Below are 19,529 nucleotides of genomic sequence, written 5' to 3'. Positions count from 1 at the left end.
TAAAGGAAATAAATTTTTGTTATTGTTCATTCAGCCTTTCTTCTAGGCAAATGGACAAGAGGCATACTGGAAATCACTGCTCCATAATTTTTGGAGAACTATTATAATTTATATTCAAGAAGGTTTTTCATTATTTTTGATAACAAAATTAACGTAATAATAACACAATGTCACTAAGGCCAGATACCCATTTGTTGGAAAAGATTGACAAATAGATCCCATTATTATTTTGCAAATGTCAATATATACATGACATCAAGTTATAGAAAAATGTATTAAGATCCACAAAACACAGCCATTTGTTCATTACCTTTTAGGAACTGGTCAATTTAACTACTTTTCTACATTTATTCTACAAATAAGTAGTGAGCAATTCAGGGCACAGGTGGTGGGAGATAACTTTAAAAAGTATTAGAATCCTTTCCCTTGAGCTAAATATATACAACATTGTATAATCTAATATATATAATTGTAGAAGACAAAGATCTGTAGATATAGAAAGACAGGGGGGAGAGAGAGAGAGAGAGAGAGAGAGAGAGAGAGAGAGAGAGAGAGAGAGAGACTAGATTAGATATTTATATGTAGAGAGATAGATAGTTACCAAAAATAAATAAAAGAAGTTATTGGGGAGAAGGAGAAAACATTTACTGTATTTACAAATATTATCTCATTAGATCTTCATAACAACTCTGTGTTTATATCCCCATTTTATAGCTGAGAAAACTGAGGCAAATGAAGGTTATGTGGTTTGCTTAAAGCCTTACAGGTAGGAGAGAAAGAGACAGAGAGAGACAGAGACAGAGAGAAACAGAGAGAGACAGAGAATGAGAATGAGCGGGATCCATAGTGTGGAGATCTTGATTTTAAGGTTATCGACTCAGACTATGTTTTTGGCAATGGGGAACCATGAGTCATTGATTAGGGAAGTAACACAATCAAAAGGAAGGCGGATCTGGTGGTATTTTACTACTGTGGTTGTCAGGGAAGTAAGGAGGGGACTGGACACAGGAGACACAGAGATTGAAGATAAAGTGCAAGAGTATAGTTTGGCCTGATGGAAAGATCACTGCCTAAGGGATGAGAAAACCCAGGTACCAGTCCTATCTCTGCTTCTCACTAGCTGTAGAATATTGAGCAAATTACTCAACTTCTCTAGAATTGTAAAGTGAGCTAACAATACTGGATTTCCTCTGCCCTTCAAAAGTAAGTGCTATGAGCTTGAGTGGAGGAAAATGCTAGGTGTATATTTTCCAGTAACCTTTAATAGAAATTTGACAATTTATTTAAATTCAATTATTTAAAAACATTATTATAATGAAGAGTCCATAAATTTCTTCAGACTGACAGAGGAGTCCAAGACACACACAAAAGATGAAGAATCCCTGTCCTGGGGAGTTTAGAAGGGATGTCTGTAAAAATTTAACAATGTATACATAACATTCTGCTATTTAAGATTCCTGATTTTTGCCCCTGGATGTTGCCTAGGATAGTTATTGTATCATTGTCAGAGAAGATTTGAAGAGAAAGATAATAATGATTGGTTTGATTTGGATATTTTAAATTTGGGCAGCCAACTGAATATACAGGTAAATATATCCAGATGGTAGCTTCCAACTTGGGAGCATAATCAGGGCTAGAGTTAAAGATTTGAACATTTCTAATGATTTTCTAAAGATTTTGGTCAGAGGACCTCTGAGGAGCGAAGAACATTGGGATGGATATATGCTACTTATAATTAAAGGATTTTACAATATTTTACCCTTAAAATTATTGAGTCCTGGAAAACCTTTTGTTTATGTAAGTTATATCTCTTTATTTTATTTGAAATGAAAACATTTTAAAAATTAATTCATTTAAAAATAATAAATTCACTTTTTAACTTTTTAAAATGAAAAATAGGAAAATAAAAAAAAAACTTCAGTGAGAAGAGTGGCCTTTTAGAATATATTTTTGCAAATCTCTTTGTTGTCTGGCTTACTAGAATGTAGCTAGATTCTTTTATCTGCTTCTGTGTTCAATCTATTGCAATTTTTTTTGGTTGAAGTTTATGAAGAAAATTTGGCCTCAGTGGTATGTAATTGGAAAAAGGAAAAGTATTTTAATAGTATTAGTTGGAAGATAATTTTGAACTTCCAGTCCCCTAGAAAGAATGTTTGAGTCCCCCTAGGGAGTCCACAGATCACATTTTGAGAATCACTGATACATAAAAATAACAATTTTTCCTGTCCAAATTCATCTCTATCAAAAATGGTAAAACAAAGCAAGAGAAAATGCATTTCTGTATTTTTCCTTACATAAACAAAGGTTTGTGGGGGGTGACTCTGATATTTTGGTTAAAATGAAAGCTGAACTTAGCTATGTGTCTCAGCTCTCCATAACGGAGGATTTAATGTTTGCCAATTTCTCTCAGATTTCATACTGCTTTCTGGTGAGGGTCTTTACAAATACTGTTCCCTTTGTCTCGAATATTCCTGTGGGAAGTCAGCTTTCTTAATTTATTTTCTTTTAGATGAAACAGCAAACTATTATTTGCCATTTGTTCTCTTTTTAAGGGCAATACCTTTAATTAGAGAAGTAAGAATGGTAAATGAAAGGTCAGAGAAACAATTGATGATAAGAAGTTGAAACTCCTTTCAAATCTATAAAAATCCCAATGACATTTCTCCTATCCATGGATTCACATTTGAATTAGTTTTCCTCTGAAAGGAAACAAAAAGTGTGTGTGTGTGTGTGTATGTGTATTTTCAACAGCAAAAGTAGTAGGCAGAAGCAAGCCCTGCTCAATCACCCCAATTCCTTAAGGATGCTGACTCAGTTCTTACCACTCCAAGGCAGATTCAGGGTGAACATATGAAGCAAAGTGAATTTTGGGAAAGTGGAATGAGAGCACAGGTATTAAATAGTATTTATCTGTAGGGTTTGTAGGACTTAGGCATGGTCTGAAATCTGGAACTTCAGGGACAGTTATGGACATAATTAAACTCCTAAATTTGCCTCAGGTAAAAATGGGATTTTAGGCTTGAAACTGGGTAGTTTGAGGTTTGTAGTAAACTGAAAGAAAAAAAAAATAAAAAATAAAACCAGCCACCTGGAATGATTCTGTGATTCTGCTGTATAAATGTTAAATAATCATGCCCCACCCTCTTTTGGTAATGGGCCAGTATTACATTTCCAACAGACATGATAGATTTCTTCTGATCAATATGATTTTTTTTTTTATTTTTTTAGAAGCAACATGTCAATGGTAGAAAAAGTTTTCAGTTTAACTAATAAGAAATACATTTAGATTCAGCTTCTGAAGCTTTCCGATGGTGTGACCTTGAACAAATTGTTTACCTACTCAGTTCCCTGATAGAGTTCCACAAATTGATATTCTACCTCTGGCCTTTTTGAAAATAATAACATGTCCAAAACTTTCTAATGGCAGTAGCATCTTTGTACATAAATGGCAATATAAACATTAATAAATTGATAAGGGTGTAATTATAAAGTAAAGGTTGTTATAACTTTTTATTAGTGTCATTTCCACTGATGATCTCGAGTTTCTGATGTTGAATTTTTGCCAGTGCCAAGTTTTTGGTGTGAAGAACTTTCTTTATTGGGTCTTCAGTAATTGTGGTTGTAACTCCCAATTTGCCATTGCCTGTGTATTTCCCAGGATTTTGGTTGAGGGCATCGATCTGGAAGCATTGCTATTTCTAAGGCTCTTGGATTCAAGCTCCCTGGGTCTGAAGTGGTTTGACTTGCCTGGTCCTTTCTGGCTTTTATCTCTCTTCAGCAGGACTGGCTTGCCCATTCTGTGTGTGGCAATTGGTGGAGGTGGCTGGCCCATCTCTGCATCTGCTCCCTCAAATGATGACTATAGCATTTGGTTGGGATGATGAGTTGCAATGTCAAAAAAAAAAATCACAAGCCAGTAATGAACTTTATGGTGATGTCTCTTAGAAATAATCTAGGCTGGCTCTCAGGCAATAGACATACATTCTATTCCTTGACCATCAGTTATCCAAGTCTATCCAAAGGAGCAATGCTTGCAAGAGCTTAAACTCTGCTGTTGTGGATTTTGAGTTCCTGGCCACAGTGATAATTGAAGTCAGGCTCTGGTAGAGGAGCATAGTGCAGTAGATAGTTGTAGAGCTGAAAGAGACCTCAGAAGCTATTTATTTGAATCCAGGTTCTCTGACTTTTGTTTAGTGCTCTTTCCACAGATATGTGATATATATTGTACATAAATTTCTGTCTTATCTGGCATATCATGTAATGTGTAAAACATGCTTTTAGAGTTGGTTATAATTTATTACAATAATCCTCCCATATCCTAAACTTCATTTACAAGATGGTCTCAGTGTCAAGGACATAGTCTATCCATGGAAGAAATTCAGTTACTGGACCAAGAAAGGACCAGCCTGTCCTGCAGGGATAAGATCATTAGCACTGTGTTTAAACCAAGTAGGCCAACTAATTCAGAATGAGAAATGTTCTAGCTCTGTGAGAATGTGAAGCTTATTGAAATCTTGGTTTTGAAAAGTATTCTTTCAATCATATCCCAAAATTCTAGAATAGGAAAGGGCTTTTGTATCCATCAAATCTAACTCATATGCAGGAAGGAATTGTCATCACAACATAATAATTAGCTAACTTTTATGTAATACTTTTATAAGTTTTGGTACCTAGAGTACTTTGTATATATGTATTAATTTGTATGCATTTTTAATGTACAGTTTGGTACTTGTAGTATTTTTGTATGTGTCTATAGACATAAATATGTACATACAGATATTTATATGTGTGTCTTATTTGATCCTCATAACTGTTATCATCTCTAAAAAAAATTGAGGCTATCAAAGGTTAATTGATTTGCCCAGAGTTCTATAGCTAGTAAGTATCTGAGGAAGATTTGAATGTGGACTTCAGTTCCAATACTCTATTCTACCACCTAGCTGCCACATATGTATCTGATGAGTGGCCATCTACCTTGGATGCACAAATCCCTCTAAAGTCCTCAGTGAGACAAGTATTAGCCCTTTTCCTGTGAGAAATCTAGAACCAAATGGTTGTGACAGATTCTAGTCTGAGTAAGAAATAATTGCCCTCCCTGGAATGAACCAGACATTTTTCTCCACCTTGCTTTGCGGGAGGAACCAAGTTGTGAATAAAGTAAATAAAAAGAGGATCCAGTTTTCACAGTAACTGTGGATATATAATTACTCTGTAAAACTATTCATCATCAGGAATAATTTATAAATAAGCAAAAAGGAAGATGATCAGTATGTTTTCAAATGTGTATTCATTCAGAGGGTTGTTTTTTTTTTTTTTCTTTCCGTTTATGAGGCAAAAGGTCATATTAAATTGAGTGCCTGTCTCCTTAACAGGATGACGAAAACTGGCTAGCAAACGGCAAGAGATTTTTATTTTCATAAAGTATGAGTCGGCTTTACCTAAATAGTGGCTGGCTTGAAGTGCCGTGGGGAGATGGAGATTTAGGTATGGCCTGGACCCTGGTAAAAATTATTTCTATTCATGTGGATGTTTTTATTCTAGAAAGGTAATGTTTACAGAACAGTGCAGAGTGCCGTTCCCTGTTAAATTATATACCAGATGGCTTGGAACCAATGTTGTTTCTAAATATAGTCAGAATTACCTCCTATGTAGTTTCAAGAGAGACCAGAACAGTAGGGACTCGATTAGCATTTTGAAAACAGCCATTATTTGTTAAAATTACTCCATTTTGAGTCGTTTATCATAAATGGATAAAATTTAAAGTTTTCTGTTATCAAGTTAAATTGGAGAAAGAGGAAGTGCAGGAGAGACTGTTCCTTTTGAAACTTTGATATTATGCTTAGGGAGAAGAATCTAGTCATCTTCACCTGGTCAAGGGAAAATGGAACTTTGAAACTGATTATTTTACAGGTTTATAGTCATCTATCTGGTGGCAAATCAGTGCAGAAATCAGAACTGAAAGTAATTACAGACTTGGTGCTGTAGTAGTTGAACAGAACCCAATAGCTGCTACATTTGGGTATTCTTGGAGGGGAGAAGGGAGGGACAAGATACAAAATAGAACTTGGAACAAGAGAGAACATCATTTGATTCTCACATGTTAATGACAGGCATTTTTTTTTCCCTAATGGGTGCCTGGGAAGTATATATGAGAGAAGAAATATTTGAGTATAGCAAACAGAGCTGGAAACAAATAGAAAAATGTTTTTTTTTCAGTGATTTTGTGTATGTGTATGCAAATATATACAATAAATATGCTATAATTTATTTGCCTATTAGATTTATGTAGCTTTGTCCTAATGTTAAATGTTAAATAACATTTAGAGTAGCCTAAATAGATTCAAAAATTACTTGCTGACTTTGTGTAATTAATTTCATTTATTTGAGTGCCGAAAATACTTTGAGTGGTCAATATATGCTGTTTTGTTATTTATATCTTTTACATCCCTCCCCTCTTTTCTTCCACCAATGCCTCTGGGAATGTATCATCTATATCTAAGAATATAGGGAAGTCATAGGGAAGAAGAGAACAATAAGCATATATTATCTCACTTGATCCTCACATAATCTTGCTGCTATTATCTCTATTTTACGGTTGAAGAAACTTAGACATAAAGAGATTAAGTGAATTGCCCAGAGTCTAGAAAGTGTCTTGAGGCCACATTTGAACTTAGGTCATCACCTTGCTACCTATCCACTGTAGAATACTGAGAGTTCTCTAGAACACAGGACAACAGAATTATGGGCTTTGCAACTGATGGCAGTTTGACTAGCCTCTAGGAGCTTATGGTACCCTCCCATTCTCTATAAGTCCTTAAAAAATGTCACTTCTGGTTTATGGAAATGTGCCCTTCTGCCTATCAAGTTCAACATATTTTTTTGTGGTTGTTATTGCTGCATCCAATTCTTTAACCATTCTTGACAATGGAAAGCAGTGCTCCCAGATATAATACCAGAGATAACATCATGGATGCATGGAGGTATTTGAAATTTTAGAGACAGAGAATCCAAATCAAGTTGTAAGGCAGGCAACGTGAAAAAATGGGAGTAGTGTGAAGAGTGAATTCAAATATTTTCTTCTGTCCTCTTTAATAATTCTTCTTTAAGTCCATCTCTTCTTTTAATTTCTAATCGTGTGCCCACAGACCACACTGATATTGTGGAGAAGTCAAACCCAATGTTTTTGACTGAAATCCTACAAATAACATGGCTAGACCTACTGTCATTTTCAGATCTTCATAATGGTCCCTGAAGGACTATTTGGAGAAATCACCATTTCTTCTAGTACTTTGTCTTTATCCTTTTTTGGGGCTATAACTGGTTAGCTCCCATATTAGGTAGGGGCAATGGAAGAGTAAGTTATATGAATGGAATAGAATGATGCTGTACACTATCTTTTAGTTCTAGTTTAAAGATAATTAAACTGATTCAGTTTTGACAACATAAGAAAAACATCAGCCTTAATAAATGCCGTAATTACAATATGCATTTTTCATTAAGAGTACTGTAGAATTAATTATTTAAGTTATTACTTATTAAGCAGTGTCTTTTGTATAGGAAGCACTTAATGACTATTTTGTGAATGGAGTTGGTAGTTTTGCCAGGGATTCACTAGAGGCAGCATGGAATAAGGAACAGAGCAGAGCATTTGGCCAACAAGCTCTGTTTGAGGTCCACCTTACACACAACATTGATTATGTGGCCTGGCAAGTTAAGTAACTTTTTTTTTTCAGTGCTCAAATGCCATGCAAACAAGTTTTCAGAGATTTAGCATCAATATATTATTCTGCAATTTAATGTAATTTTCAATATAAATAGGCTTTATTTTTTTTTGATGAAAACTGATGTGCCAATTTCTGAGCCTTAATTTTTTTTAATAAGAGAAACATTCTCAAAAAAAAAGGATAATTAATGTATCATTTGAAATTTTCTCTTTGCAATCAAATTGTATACACAAGAGCCAGGTGCTTATGAATCATTTTTCACTTTATTTACCAGATTCCTTTACTTTTTAAAAACCATTTTTCTATGGAGACTGAAAATTAACCATGGCAGTTCTCAAAATGGAACTTGCATCACAATGATTATTTTTTAAAAATATTTTTAATATTGAGACTATAATTTTCCACTTAAGTATGTAGGTCTAAAAAATCCCATCAGTCATGAAATACTTACTGATATGTTTGCTACCTGACAAGAGGGTTTTACATTGAAAAGAAACCACTGAACCCCACAAAAACTAGTAACAGTAACTTTTGATTAACCGGAACACTGCAACTGAGTGATTTCTCATGAATTGCATTCCTTGGCTAATTAATGGCTGACTAGGAACTTTTTCAATGCTTTCTCCCATTTGTGCTTTATCCATTGACATCCCCCCCCAAATTTTTTTTTAAACTCTATTATCTTCACCATAGCCTTCTTTGGAAGACAATTCAAGTTATCATTTGAATTCTGAGATCATTTGAGATCTGTGACTTAACACCTGTGAGTTTTACACACACACACACACACACACACACACACACACACACACACACACACACAGGAGTGGTATGCTGGTACACACAGAATACTTTTTTAAGTTTCATTTGCATTATTAACATTTTCTCCATCACTTAAGTCTAGACAATTAACCAAACAAGATCAAGGTTTTGTTGCATTTGCTGATTTCTGAAGTATAAATGCTCACATTGAAAATTTAACAATCAGATGTTATCCTAAGCCTATGAAAACCAGTGGCAGCACATCCCTAGATATGTCTTTCAGACCATTACTCTCCATGTTTCCAGTTTCTTGTATAAATCTCAATCCCTGTCCCAGAACAAAATAGATGATTCTGGCCCTCCTGAAAATTACTATTTGAAATAAAGGGTTTTACTTTAGGAGAAGTGAAATAAGAAAATGGAATACTAAGAGAAACCCAAAGGAATTCAGTGCAATTACTGAACTGCTTACCCCTCAGTTTTTATTTTATCCCATATCTAGGTAATAACCAAGTAAACAAATTGACTATTCATCTGAGCCGCCTCCTATTCCACAGAACAGTAACTCACGGCTCACCTTTATTTTCTATAGAATAATTTTGTCAGAATAACTGTCTAAGGTAGGGAGTACAAAGAAGAAAAGATAAAATAAATCCTTCACTTTTAAATTGGGCCATAAGCCCCTATCACCTGGGAAACAGACATATACCTCTAAGACCTCAGAGTCTTTTCTTTACACTATCATTTGCCAAATAATGTTCCATGGAATCCTACTGTTCTCATCTTACTTTGAAATGACTGTGAAAATTGTTCTTCACTAGTAGCTCAGGTCCATAGAGTTTTGATGGAGGCAATTCACATCAGAATTGGGAGATTTTGGAAAGCTATCTTAATTTTTTTAAGTTACAGAGAAATAACTGGTTTCTGCATGATCATACATTTAAAGTTGCAGAGGGCTTTAGACATCACCACTGCCCATCCTCTTCATTTTACAAACGTGGAAATTGAGTCCCATAGAAGTTAAATGACATGTTCAGGGTTACATAGCTATAAAATATCTCACATAGGATTTTACAGGTTTTCCTGACTCCCATGTCCCATCACTTTATCCATTATACAAGACTAACTTTCTGTAGAGAAAAAAAAAAGCTCACTCAGCCTGATGTTTCTTTTTAAATTTTTTTATTTGATTGATTTATTTAGTAATTTCCCTGTTTTAAAAAATATTTTTTACAATTGTTTTTAAAATTTTTGAGTTCTAACCTTATCCCCAACCACAATTAAGAAAGCACTTGTGAGGTTATGCAAAACATTTCTGTAAAATTCAAGTTGTGAAAGAAAACAAAAATCTCCCATCCTAATGAAAATAAAAACCCTCAAGAAAAATTAAGTTTAAAAAAGAGGGAGAGAGAATGCTTCAATCTGTATTCAGACACACTCCATTCCTTCTCTGGGTATGGATAGTATTTTTCATCTTAAGCCCTTAAGAGTAGTTGTGGATGGTTATACTACTGAAAACAACAGTCTTATAGCTGGTTATCCTAGAACATCACTATTATGTCGTATGAAGTACATTTCACTTTGCTTGAATCATGAAGGATTTTCCAAATTGTTTGTGTTTTTTGTTTTTATTTAGAGCATCCTGCTCATCATTTTCTATAGAACAATAACAAAGAGCCATTCTCCAACTGATGGGCATCCCCTCAATTTCTAATTTTTTTTCCCTAAGAGAGATGCTATGAATATTTTTTGTACATATAAGTTATTTTCCTTTTTAAAAAATAATCTGTTTTGCTATTCATGCTTAGTACTGATGTGGTTATGTCAAAGGATAGACATGAATTTGTAGCCCTTTGGGCACATATTTTTTGATCATTTATCAATTGGGGCATGGCTCTTATTTTTTATAAATTTTTATATATTTATATATATTTATATATTTTATAAATTTTATAAATTATAAATATTTTTATAAATTTGACTCAGTTCCTCAGTTCCCTCAGTTCCCTATGTTTGAGAAATATGGTCTTATCTGAGAAACTTGCTTTGAAATTCTTTTTACAATTACTATTGCTAACTACAGCCTTATGTTTCTGATCCAGTATTTCAAAAACAAAGAAAAATCCAAGAGATAACTGCTCTAAATTCACCATTGCCAGATTCCACATCACAAATGTCACAGGGTCTGTTGATACCCAGAAAGTCCCAATTTTCTTCAGAAAAAGAACTTTGACCTATCCATTCCTCTCTTCCCCACCACGAATACCATGAATTATAACAACACTCTTGGAGATAATTCAAGTGGGCAAGCGTTGCCAAAAACTGCTGTTACTCAAGCAGTCGTAGCAACAGGGTCAGTCACTCTTTGCTGGAGCCTCCTTTAGGAAGGGAACCAGCTGCTGGCATGCTTCCTATTACTATCCGGTGTACAATGACCTTTTAAGGATAAAAATAAAAATCTTCCTTCAAATAGGTGCCAGCTTGATTTTATCCAAGCTCTCTCCTACAGCTGCTGCTGTTACTTAAGCAGTTGTTAAGTTAAGCAATTGCTAATAAGAAGAAAATGGTGGCAAATACTGTAGAAATACTGGTTAAGAATCAAGGCATAAACCAAATAAAAATTAAAACGTCACTTTCTGTGTGGAAAAGTTTAGTACTGGCGATATGCTAAATTTTCTTGTTTCTTTTGCCGTGCAGTATCCTAATCTAGGAAGATGTTTGTTAATACTAACATGATATAATTTTAAGAAAAAAAAAATCTGCATTATGTATCCCTGAAGTTGTTTCCCACAGAGCTTACTTAAGTCTGTTAGGAGGAAACCTTTGAAAGCAGGCATTCTTAACCCCTTCTATGTCATGAATGTTTTTTTTTTACAATCTGTAAAAAGAGGCCTATAGATTTCTTATCAGGATATTGTTTTTAAATAATTAAAAGAAATGCTAAATTAGTGAAAATAAAGATGTTTAATTTAAATTGGATTACTTGTAGGGAGGAAGGAAGGGAGAAATATTTGAGACACAAGATTTTGTAAAGGTGAATGTTGAAAACTATCCATTGCATGTATTAATAAAAAGCTATTATTAAAAAAAAGGATAAAAAAGAAATAGAAAGATATAATTTTTTTTCTAACCTAAGTTCATGGGCTCTCTAGAATCTCTTCATGAGTCTGTGGACTCCATGTTAAGAATCCCTGTCCTAATGATTTAACACTAAAGAAAGAAGGGGGTTTTACTTCCTCTTTTAAACAAATAAGATATAGAGGCAATTACAAAATGTAAAAGAGACAATTTTAATTATGTGACACTTAAAAAACTTTGCAAGAACAAAATTAATGCAACTAGAATAAGAAGGGACGTCAAATGGGGGACGGGGGAATCTCTGTATTTATTAAATGTCTGAAAGGATCCTGGTATCTAAGATATATAAACAAACGATAAATAGAAAAATATTAGGACAAAAAAAAAAAAAAAAAAAAAAACAACTTGATAATCCTGCTTTATGAAGGCCACATACCAAATGGGCAGAGAGGCCTGTGTCAGTCTTTTTAGGGCTAATAGAAGAATCTCACAGAGCAATTTTCTCAGGGACAGACTGCTACTGACACAGTGTGAAGCCTACAAATGTGTTTTTCCATATCTCAATTCCTTAGCTATAAAGTGAAGAGATTGGACTAAATAGACTCAAAACCCCTTTCAGCTATAAATTTATGATTCTCTTGTAAACTCTGTTTTCTGAATCTTTTTTTTTATCTGTAATAGCTTGCAAGTTGAGTGATTTTCTGCTTAAATCAGGTTTAAACTAGTCAGAAAATTCCATAAAGATGCATGCTCTTTATGGAACCAAAAGAGCCGAGTGAAGCAATATCAGAGTATAAAACAGTGAGGCTATTAGATATAGATGCTTTGTTTTACTATTTCAGTGTATTAATCATCTCACTGATATGGGTTCTTTCCTTTGCTGTGGATAAGATGTCACATATCTTCTTCATCTTGTATAACTCTTGTCCATGTCCACCTATTATGGACATCTAATTTGTTCCAGTTCTTTGCTGCCACAAAAGTGCAATTCTAAGCATTTTAGTGTGTTTGAGGCCTTTGTTTTTGTCATTGACCTCTTTGAGGTACATGCTTAGCAATGGAATCCTTTCTCTTGCATGATTATTATTTGCTACTCAGAGTGATTGGAGTAGTAGTAGTATGTATACCTATCTTCCTACAGCTCTTCCAAAATTAATTATTACCATATTTTGTCACCTGACAATTTGCTGTGTATAAGGTGAAATTTGAGGAATTAAAATTTTAACTTGCATTTCTTTTATCATTAGTGCTTTGGAGTATTCTTTCATCAGATTGTTAATAATTTATAACTTTGTTTTAAGAAATATTTGTTCCTTTCCTTTGAAAGGAACTTAATTGGTGAATGGGTTTTGGTCTTAAAAGTATTTCTGGATACTTGGATATTATATATCTTGGATATTACATCCTTTCAGAGACATTTAATAGAAATTGGCATCCCTTCTTACATTAATTTTGTTATTGCAAAAGAAGCTTTTCAATTTCATATAATTTAAATTGTTTGTTTTACATGTTGTAACTTCTTTAATCACTTGATCCGTTAAAATTTTTTCTCTTGCCTTCAAATGTTAAAAATATATTATCTGTTGCTTCTCATTTTTATGGTATAATCTCCAATGTTCTGGTCATATTTCCATTTGGAATTTAATGTAGAATATGTCATAAATTGTTGTTCTATAAGCTAATTTCTGCCAGACTAATTAACCACTTTTCCTAGCAATTATCAAATAGTGAATTTCCCCCCCTACATAATCTATATAATAAGGCTTATTGAATAATGGATTATTGAGTTTCATTGTTTCTGATTCTTCTTCATCTAATCTATTCTATTGACCTGCTCCTTTATTTTTTAACCAGTCTCAATTATTATAGGGAGATGCTTTTTTCTCATGTAAATCATTAATTTTTAACAAGCGAGACATTCTTCAGCAAAATCAGCACACTGATGAATGTTCAGGTGATGATTACTATGGTTGTAAGACTTGTCCCTAGAGAAAGCAGAACAGATCTGATTCTAACAGATCCTTTTCAATTTGTGAACATATCTAGAAAGTTATAGCAGAGTTTGGAATAACTTAATCCAGGATCCTCCGAGACAAGCAAAGATATTTTGGGCACTCTATTGCCTTCTAAATCTGTATCTCCTTAAGGGTGATGCAGAATTAACAGGGATTAAAATTTTACTCATGAATTTTTGTTTACTGATGGGGTTTTTTTTTTGGTAGGTTCTTGGGCAGACCGATCACCCCTCCATGAAGCAGCAAGTCAAGGCCGTCTACTTGCTTTGAAGACCTTACTGTCACAGGTAAGAGATGACATGAATCCTTTAAAACATATTCCTATTTCCATATGGTGAAGTATTTTATTGAGTATTATGTATGTGCTAGGTTGTTCAGAACATTCAGAATCATGGCCTTTGATGGTCTAAAGGAGCTACAGAGTAAGCTCCTCCATTAAATTGTAAGTTCCTTGAGGTCAGGGTCTGACATTTGTCCCTTTTTGTATCCCTAGCACTTAACACAGTACCTAGAATTTAGTAGATACTTAAAAAGTATTGAATGATTGATCTAATCTAACCCCTATCTGAAGAAAAACTCATAAGTGCTTAAATGATGAACTCCTGAAATGAACTCTGATCTTCTTTAAACAGATTTTGGGGAGCTCTAATTATTAGGAAATTTTTTATTCTGTTGAGTTAAAATCTACTTTTGTAACTTCCCCTCCATTGACCTTAGTTGTGCTCTCTCTAGGACCAGGAAAAACAAGTCTAATTCATGACATAACTTGGTAGCCCTTGTTTATATTTAAAAACAAGTTTTGTTCTTTTCTTTCCTTCAATTATTTTCCTCCTTGGGGAAAAACCACTCTAAGCCTCAGTTTCCTTCTGGGATTGTTGTAAGGATCAAATGAGATAATTAAGTGCTTTGCCAACCTTAAAATTCACTAAAAACAAAAACAAAAACAAACCTCTATTATTATAAATATTACATATTATTATGATTATTGCTAATTATTATTATTGGCTAATGGTTGGTAAGACTGAATCTGGAATACTTTAGTAAGAGTTCCGGGTGTCATATTTTAATAAATATATTTATTGATGAACTACAATATTCCAGCAAAGATTAGATTAGGATAGCAAAAGGATTCCTTATCACATTTTAGCAGGATTGGTTGAAAGAATGAAGGATGTTTAGCCCAAAGTCTGTTGTTTAACTTCTTCATAGGCATCGCATCTGCTTCAGCCACAGAGTAGATATCAGCATACATATACAGTGCTTCAATCAATCAATATTTGTTAAGTGCCTACTATGCATGAGGAACAGTGCATCGCTCTGGGGATTAAAATAACAAAAACAAACAACAAAGCCAAAAATATAAGACAGACCCTGATCTTGAGGAGCTTCCAGTTTAAATGTGAAGACAGCATGCAAATAATTATGTACAAGCAAGCCATAGAGTGATTTTGGAATAATCAACAAAAGGAAGGCACCAGAATTAAGGGGGAACAGGAAAGGCCTCTTGTAAAAGACCCTTTATCTGGGCCTATAGGAAGCCAGGAAAATCAGGAGGCAGAGATGAAAAGGAATAATATTCCACAAATGGAAGACAGCCAAAGAAATCATCTAGTCAAGAGATGTTCTTGTTAAAACAGCAAAGAAGGAATAGGGTGGGAGGGGCTGTGAAGTGTAAGAAACTGGAAAAATAAGGGGGTGAAAGAGGTGTGGGAAAGTGATGAAGGGCTTAGAATGCTAAACAGAGTAGTTTCTATTTGATCATGGAGATTGAGAGGGAGCCAGTGGAATTTCTTGAGAAGATGGGGTGACATAGTCAGACCTGCATTTAGGACAATTACTTTGGAGTATGGACCAGAGCAGGGAGACCAACCTGCTGGTCCATGAGGCGATGAAGGTTCGCCTCAGGGTGGAGACCGTGTCAGAGAAGTGGGTTTAGGGGCTCCATATTAAAAATAGCACTGACAGATCTTGACAAGACTGCATATGGTAGTGGGAGTATAAAAAGTTGAGGATGATCCCAGCACTTTGATTTTGGGTGACTGGGAAGATGGTAGTAAAAGAATGGCTCAAGTCTAATAGAAATCTGATCAAACTCCTAAACAGACTTTTAATATAGTGTTATCTGTGGGAATATGTTAAAATTAATAGTATCATCAAAGGCAAAATGCTTACCAGTGGGTTATAAATTTAATAATATGTATTAAGTGGCATATTAGAAGTCAAGTGCTCTGCAAACCTTAAAATCTATCGAGATATTAGCTGTTATTAATAGTAATACATGTTTACCTGGTATTCTTAAGTTTTATAAACATTTTCCTTATATCAATCCTATAAGATAGGTTAGTTGCATACATTATTAATGACATTTAACAGATGACAATTCTGAGTTTTAAAGAACTTGATGGCTCCCCTTCCCCCATCACAGAGCTAATAAATGGTCACTCAGTTTTAAGTCCAATAGTCCTCCCACGATGCCATCCTACCACTTAGTTGTATTTGGAGATCAAATAAAGTAGTAAAGCTAGGTTCTTTCTAGTTCTGATTCAGCCAGTAATTAGCTAAGTAACCTTAAGTGAACCATTAATATCAGCAGCAGCAGCTCTTTATCCACCTATAAAATGATGGGATTGGTTAAGGTGATTCCTAAGGTCCTTATCATCTCTAAACATGGAAAAACTCCATGCTTTGGGCAGTCTCAGAGTAGGTCACTAATTCTACAGTTACTCTGAATAAAGTGTGCTTATTGCTAGAGCTAAAGAATGCTTCAGTTATTTTGCTTTTATTGTAATTGAAAAAGAAATGGACTGCACATAGGAGATTTGCTCCTACCCTGGATTGCCTGGAGCACCATTATTATATATTATAGCCCCTGCCTAACCAAGAAACAATCACCAAGAAGCATTCTCTCTCCTCACCCCCTAGAGCAAGAAAAAGAAAGAAAAATATCATAGAAGCCCAAAGATCACCAAACACATTTTTTAAAACGTCAAGTTTTATTAAGATTATCTTATGTTGCATTTAAAGACCATATAATATACATTTACAGTTGAAGGGCATATCTCAAGCACCTCACTTCTAAAGAATTAAATATTTCTGATTTTTAGCACATCCCTAGAGGATACTTAACTGCACTATCATATTCAGTTAAAGGAACAGGGAACATATCCATGGTATTTTTTCCTCCAAAGTATCAGCATTATAGTTGGATTCAAATCAAGCCTTGGTTTGCAAAGTGCTACCACAATAGGTATCAAGTTGTCAAGTTGGGGATGGGGGGGGACATAAACATTTAGCCCTACTATGTGCCCTGTCTCAACTTAACCTAAATGTTTCATGAAGCACTGTTTCTTCCCAACAAAGTAATCCCTGCTGCTCTGAAACCTTAGAAGTCTCCGATCTCTTTAACAAAGATTCTCTCAACTGTCTTTGACTTGGGCTAAATTTTTTCCATCTCATCTTTGACAGTTCTTTGTATCACATCTAGGGATACAATGTCAACACCGTGACGATCGACCATGTCACTCCTCTGCATGAAGCCTGTCTGGGAGATCATGTCGCATGTGCCAGGACTCTTCTTGAAGCTGGAGCCAACGTAAGTAGACTTTTTGAAACCATCCTGTAGCCCTTCATTCTTAAGTCATTGTCTGTGGCTCCTGCTAGATTCCTCTTCATGTTCAGCTCTGATCACAGCCTTTTCAAAATCAGTGATTTCTGTTTGCTTCGTGAACTGAGTGAAAATTCCTCAAGGCTCTCCACATTTTGACTCCCTCATTAACTTTCACCAATAATTCCTCTATTCTTTCCTATTCTCTCTATTCTGTTTTTCTATTCGATTCCAACCAGATTGCTGGATGCTCCCTGTCCTTTTTTCTACTGTAGTTCTTTTTCATTATGCTGTTTTTTTTCTCCCTAGCATACCTTACTCTTACTTCTCTACCTTTCAAAAACCTACTTATCATTCAGTTCCACCTCCAAGGCCAGTGGTGTAGTGGATAGAGTGCTGGGCCTAGCATTAAGAAGAACTGGCTTCAAATCCAGCTCAAGCATTTCTTAGAGACGTGATCCTGAGCAAATCATTTCCCCTCTGTTTGTCTCATCTGCAAATGGGGATAATAACAATATTTGCCCTCCTGGGGTTGTTGTGAGGATCAAATGAGATAAGTGGAAATCAGCACAGTGCCCAGCACATAATAGGCACCATATGTTAGCTGCTATTTTTTATTAAAGCTTTTTATTTTTCAAAATATATGCATGGACATTTCTTTAATATTAGCCCTTACAAAACCTTTTGTTCCAATTTTCCCTCCCTTTCCCCACACCCTTCTCTAGTTGGCAATATATGATAAGCATAGTTAGCTGCTATTATTGTTGTAGTTCATGCTGTTGTTATTATTTCCTCCATGAAACTCCTAACCTGAGAGAACCCCTTTCTCCTCCAACTTTGCCTTTCCCTACTAACATTTCCCTTGTATAACTATGCGCCTCTTTATGAGCCTGGGCAAGGAGCTTAAGCTTTCAGTGCAGCCAGATAATTCTCTTAAAATAACAAGTTGGAGAGTTTAAGCTTTTGGAGGGCAGGGACAGCCAGCTCTTAACGCATTAGCTGGCACATAATAGGCACTTAATAGAGGTTTTATTGATTGATTGAGCTGCTTCTGCTCTGCTTTGGTAAAAGGAATTTTCTTCAATGAAATCACAGAAGCAGTCAAAAGAAAAAAAAATCTCAGCAAAATTGGCTGTATTCTGCTTTGTATTTTAGACATATTTGTACTTCTTTAATGCTTTCCTATACTATAATCATCTTGAAGGCAGAAACCAAGTTTTAACTCATTTTTTCCTATCCCTGTTGCATATGGTCGGCCCTCATCAGTACAGATTGGATTGAGTTGGATTCCCAGACTTCTTTCTGGATAGATGAATTCCTCCTTCCCCTATTTAGTTTTTCTAATCTGGCACTGATCATCCCATCTTTTAAAATCACATTTTAAGTTATCTATTTTCACTTTTCTTAACCAATTACTTCCTTTGTGTTGACTCAGAAATGTTTATAGTCACATTGTTCTGTCACTCATTCTTGGTTATTGCAAAAATTAACCTTAAAATTGACCTCTACATGTCTATCTCTAAAATACATTTTTAGATGTTTAAATCCACAAAAAGAGGGAACATGTTGGAGATGGAAAGAGTGTTCAGTCTCATGCCCTACCAGAATCATTACTGCTATTCCCCTTTTTTTGGCCCTGTATGACGAGAAACTAAAGAGAAAACAAAAGGAATTTTAAATGGTATCTACTTCAATAAAGTATTTATCACTGGAAAATTGACCTCTACTAGTTCTCAAGTTTCTAAAAAGGACTTCATTCCATCTGAACTTTTTTTCACAATTAAGTTTTTATCATATTTTATTTTTTTAGTCCTATTCTCAGTTTTCTCTGATTTGTAGGTGAATGCAACTACAATTGATGGTGTGACTCCATTATTCAATGCATGCTCCCGAGGAAGTGCCAGTTGTGTCGAGCTTCTGTTGGAGTATGGTGCCAAAGCTCAGCTAGAATCATGCCTTCCCTCACCTATGCACGAGGCAGCCAGCAGAGGTATGCCATCAGGGGACGTATGTAGTCCAATGGGAAGAAGTAAGACCAGTTCAAAGAGTGTAGGCCATTTTTGGCTCCAGGAAAAGGGAGGTGGACAATGAAGGTACATTCTTCAAAAGAGTAAACTCTTCCATCTTCTCTATTGGCAGGTCACTGTGAATGTCTAGAAGCTCTGATATCCTGGGGTATAGATGTTGACCAAGACATTCCTCACCTGGGAACCCCTCTGTATGTGGCTTGTATGGCACAGCAATACCATTGTATCCAAAAACTTCTTTATGCAGGTAAATTGTTTTTATATGTGTATGTAAAAAGATATGTTTGTATTTTTGTATAAATGTTCATGTGTATATATT

The 19,529-nt window shown here is 34.9% G+C and overlaps 1 protein-coding gene across 3 annotated transcripts in view; it reads left to right on the top strand.

Moving 5' to 3' along the window:
• ASB5 (ankyrin repeat and SOCS box containing 5) overlaps positions 1 to 19,529 on the top strand; it is an 88,840-nt gene that overhangs the window by 60,016 nt on the left and 9,295 nt on the right. For all 3 annotated transcript variants that reach the window (XM_074275242.1, XM_074275244.1, XM_074275243.1), the window contains 4 exons: positions 13,787 to 13,866; positions 17,064 to 17,171; positions 19,023 to 19,173; positions 19,323 to 19,457. In XM_074275242.1, coding sequence (XP_074131343.1) covers positions 13,787 to 13,866; positions 17,064 to 17,171; positions 19,023 to 19,173; positions 19,323 to 19,457 — 474 coding nt within the window. The remainder of the gene's footprint in view (positions 1 to 13,786; positions 13,867 to 17,063; positions 17,172 to 19,022; positions 19,174 to 19,322; positions 19,458 to 19,529) is intronic.

This window comes from Sminthopsis crassicaudata, chromosome 6 (assembly GCF_048593235.1).
Source record: "Sminthopsis crassicaudata isolate SCR6 chromosome 6, ASM4859323v1, whole genome shotgun sequence".
NCBI classification, from domain to species: Eukaryota; Metazoa; Chordata; class Mammalia; order Dasyuromorphia; family Dasyuridae; genus Sminthopsis; species Sminthopsis crassicaudata.
The sequence above is the reverse complement of the archived record's forward strand: the minus strand, read 5'-3'. Positions and strand labels throughout refer to the sequence as shown.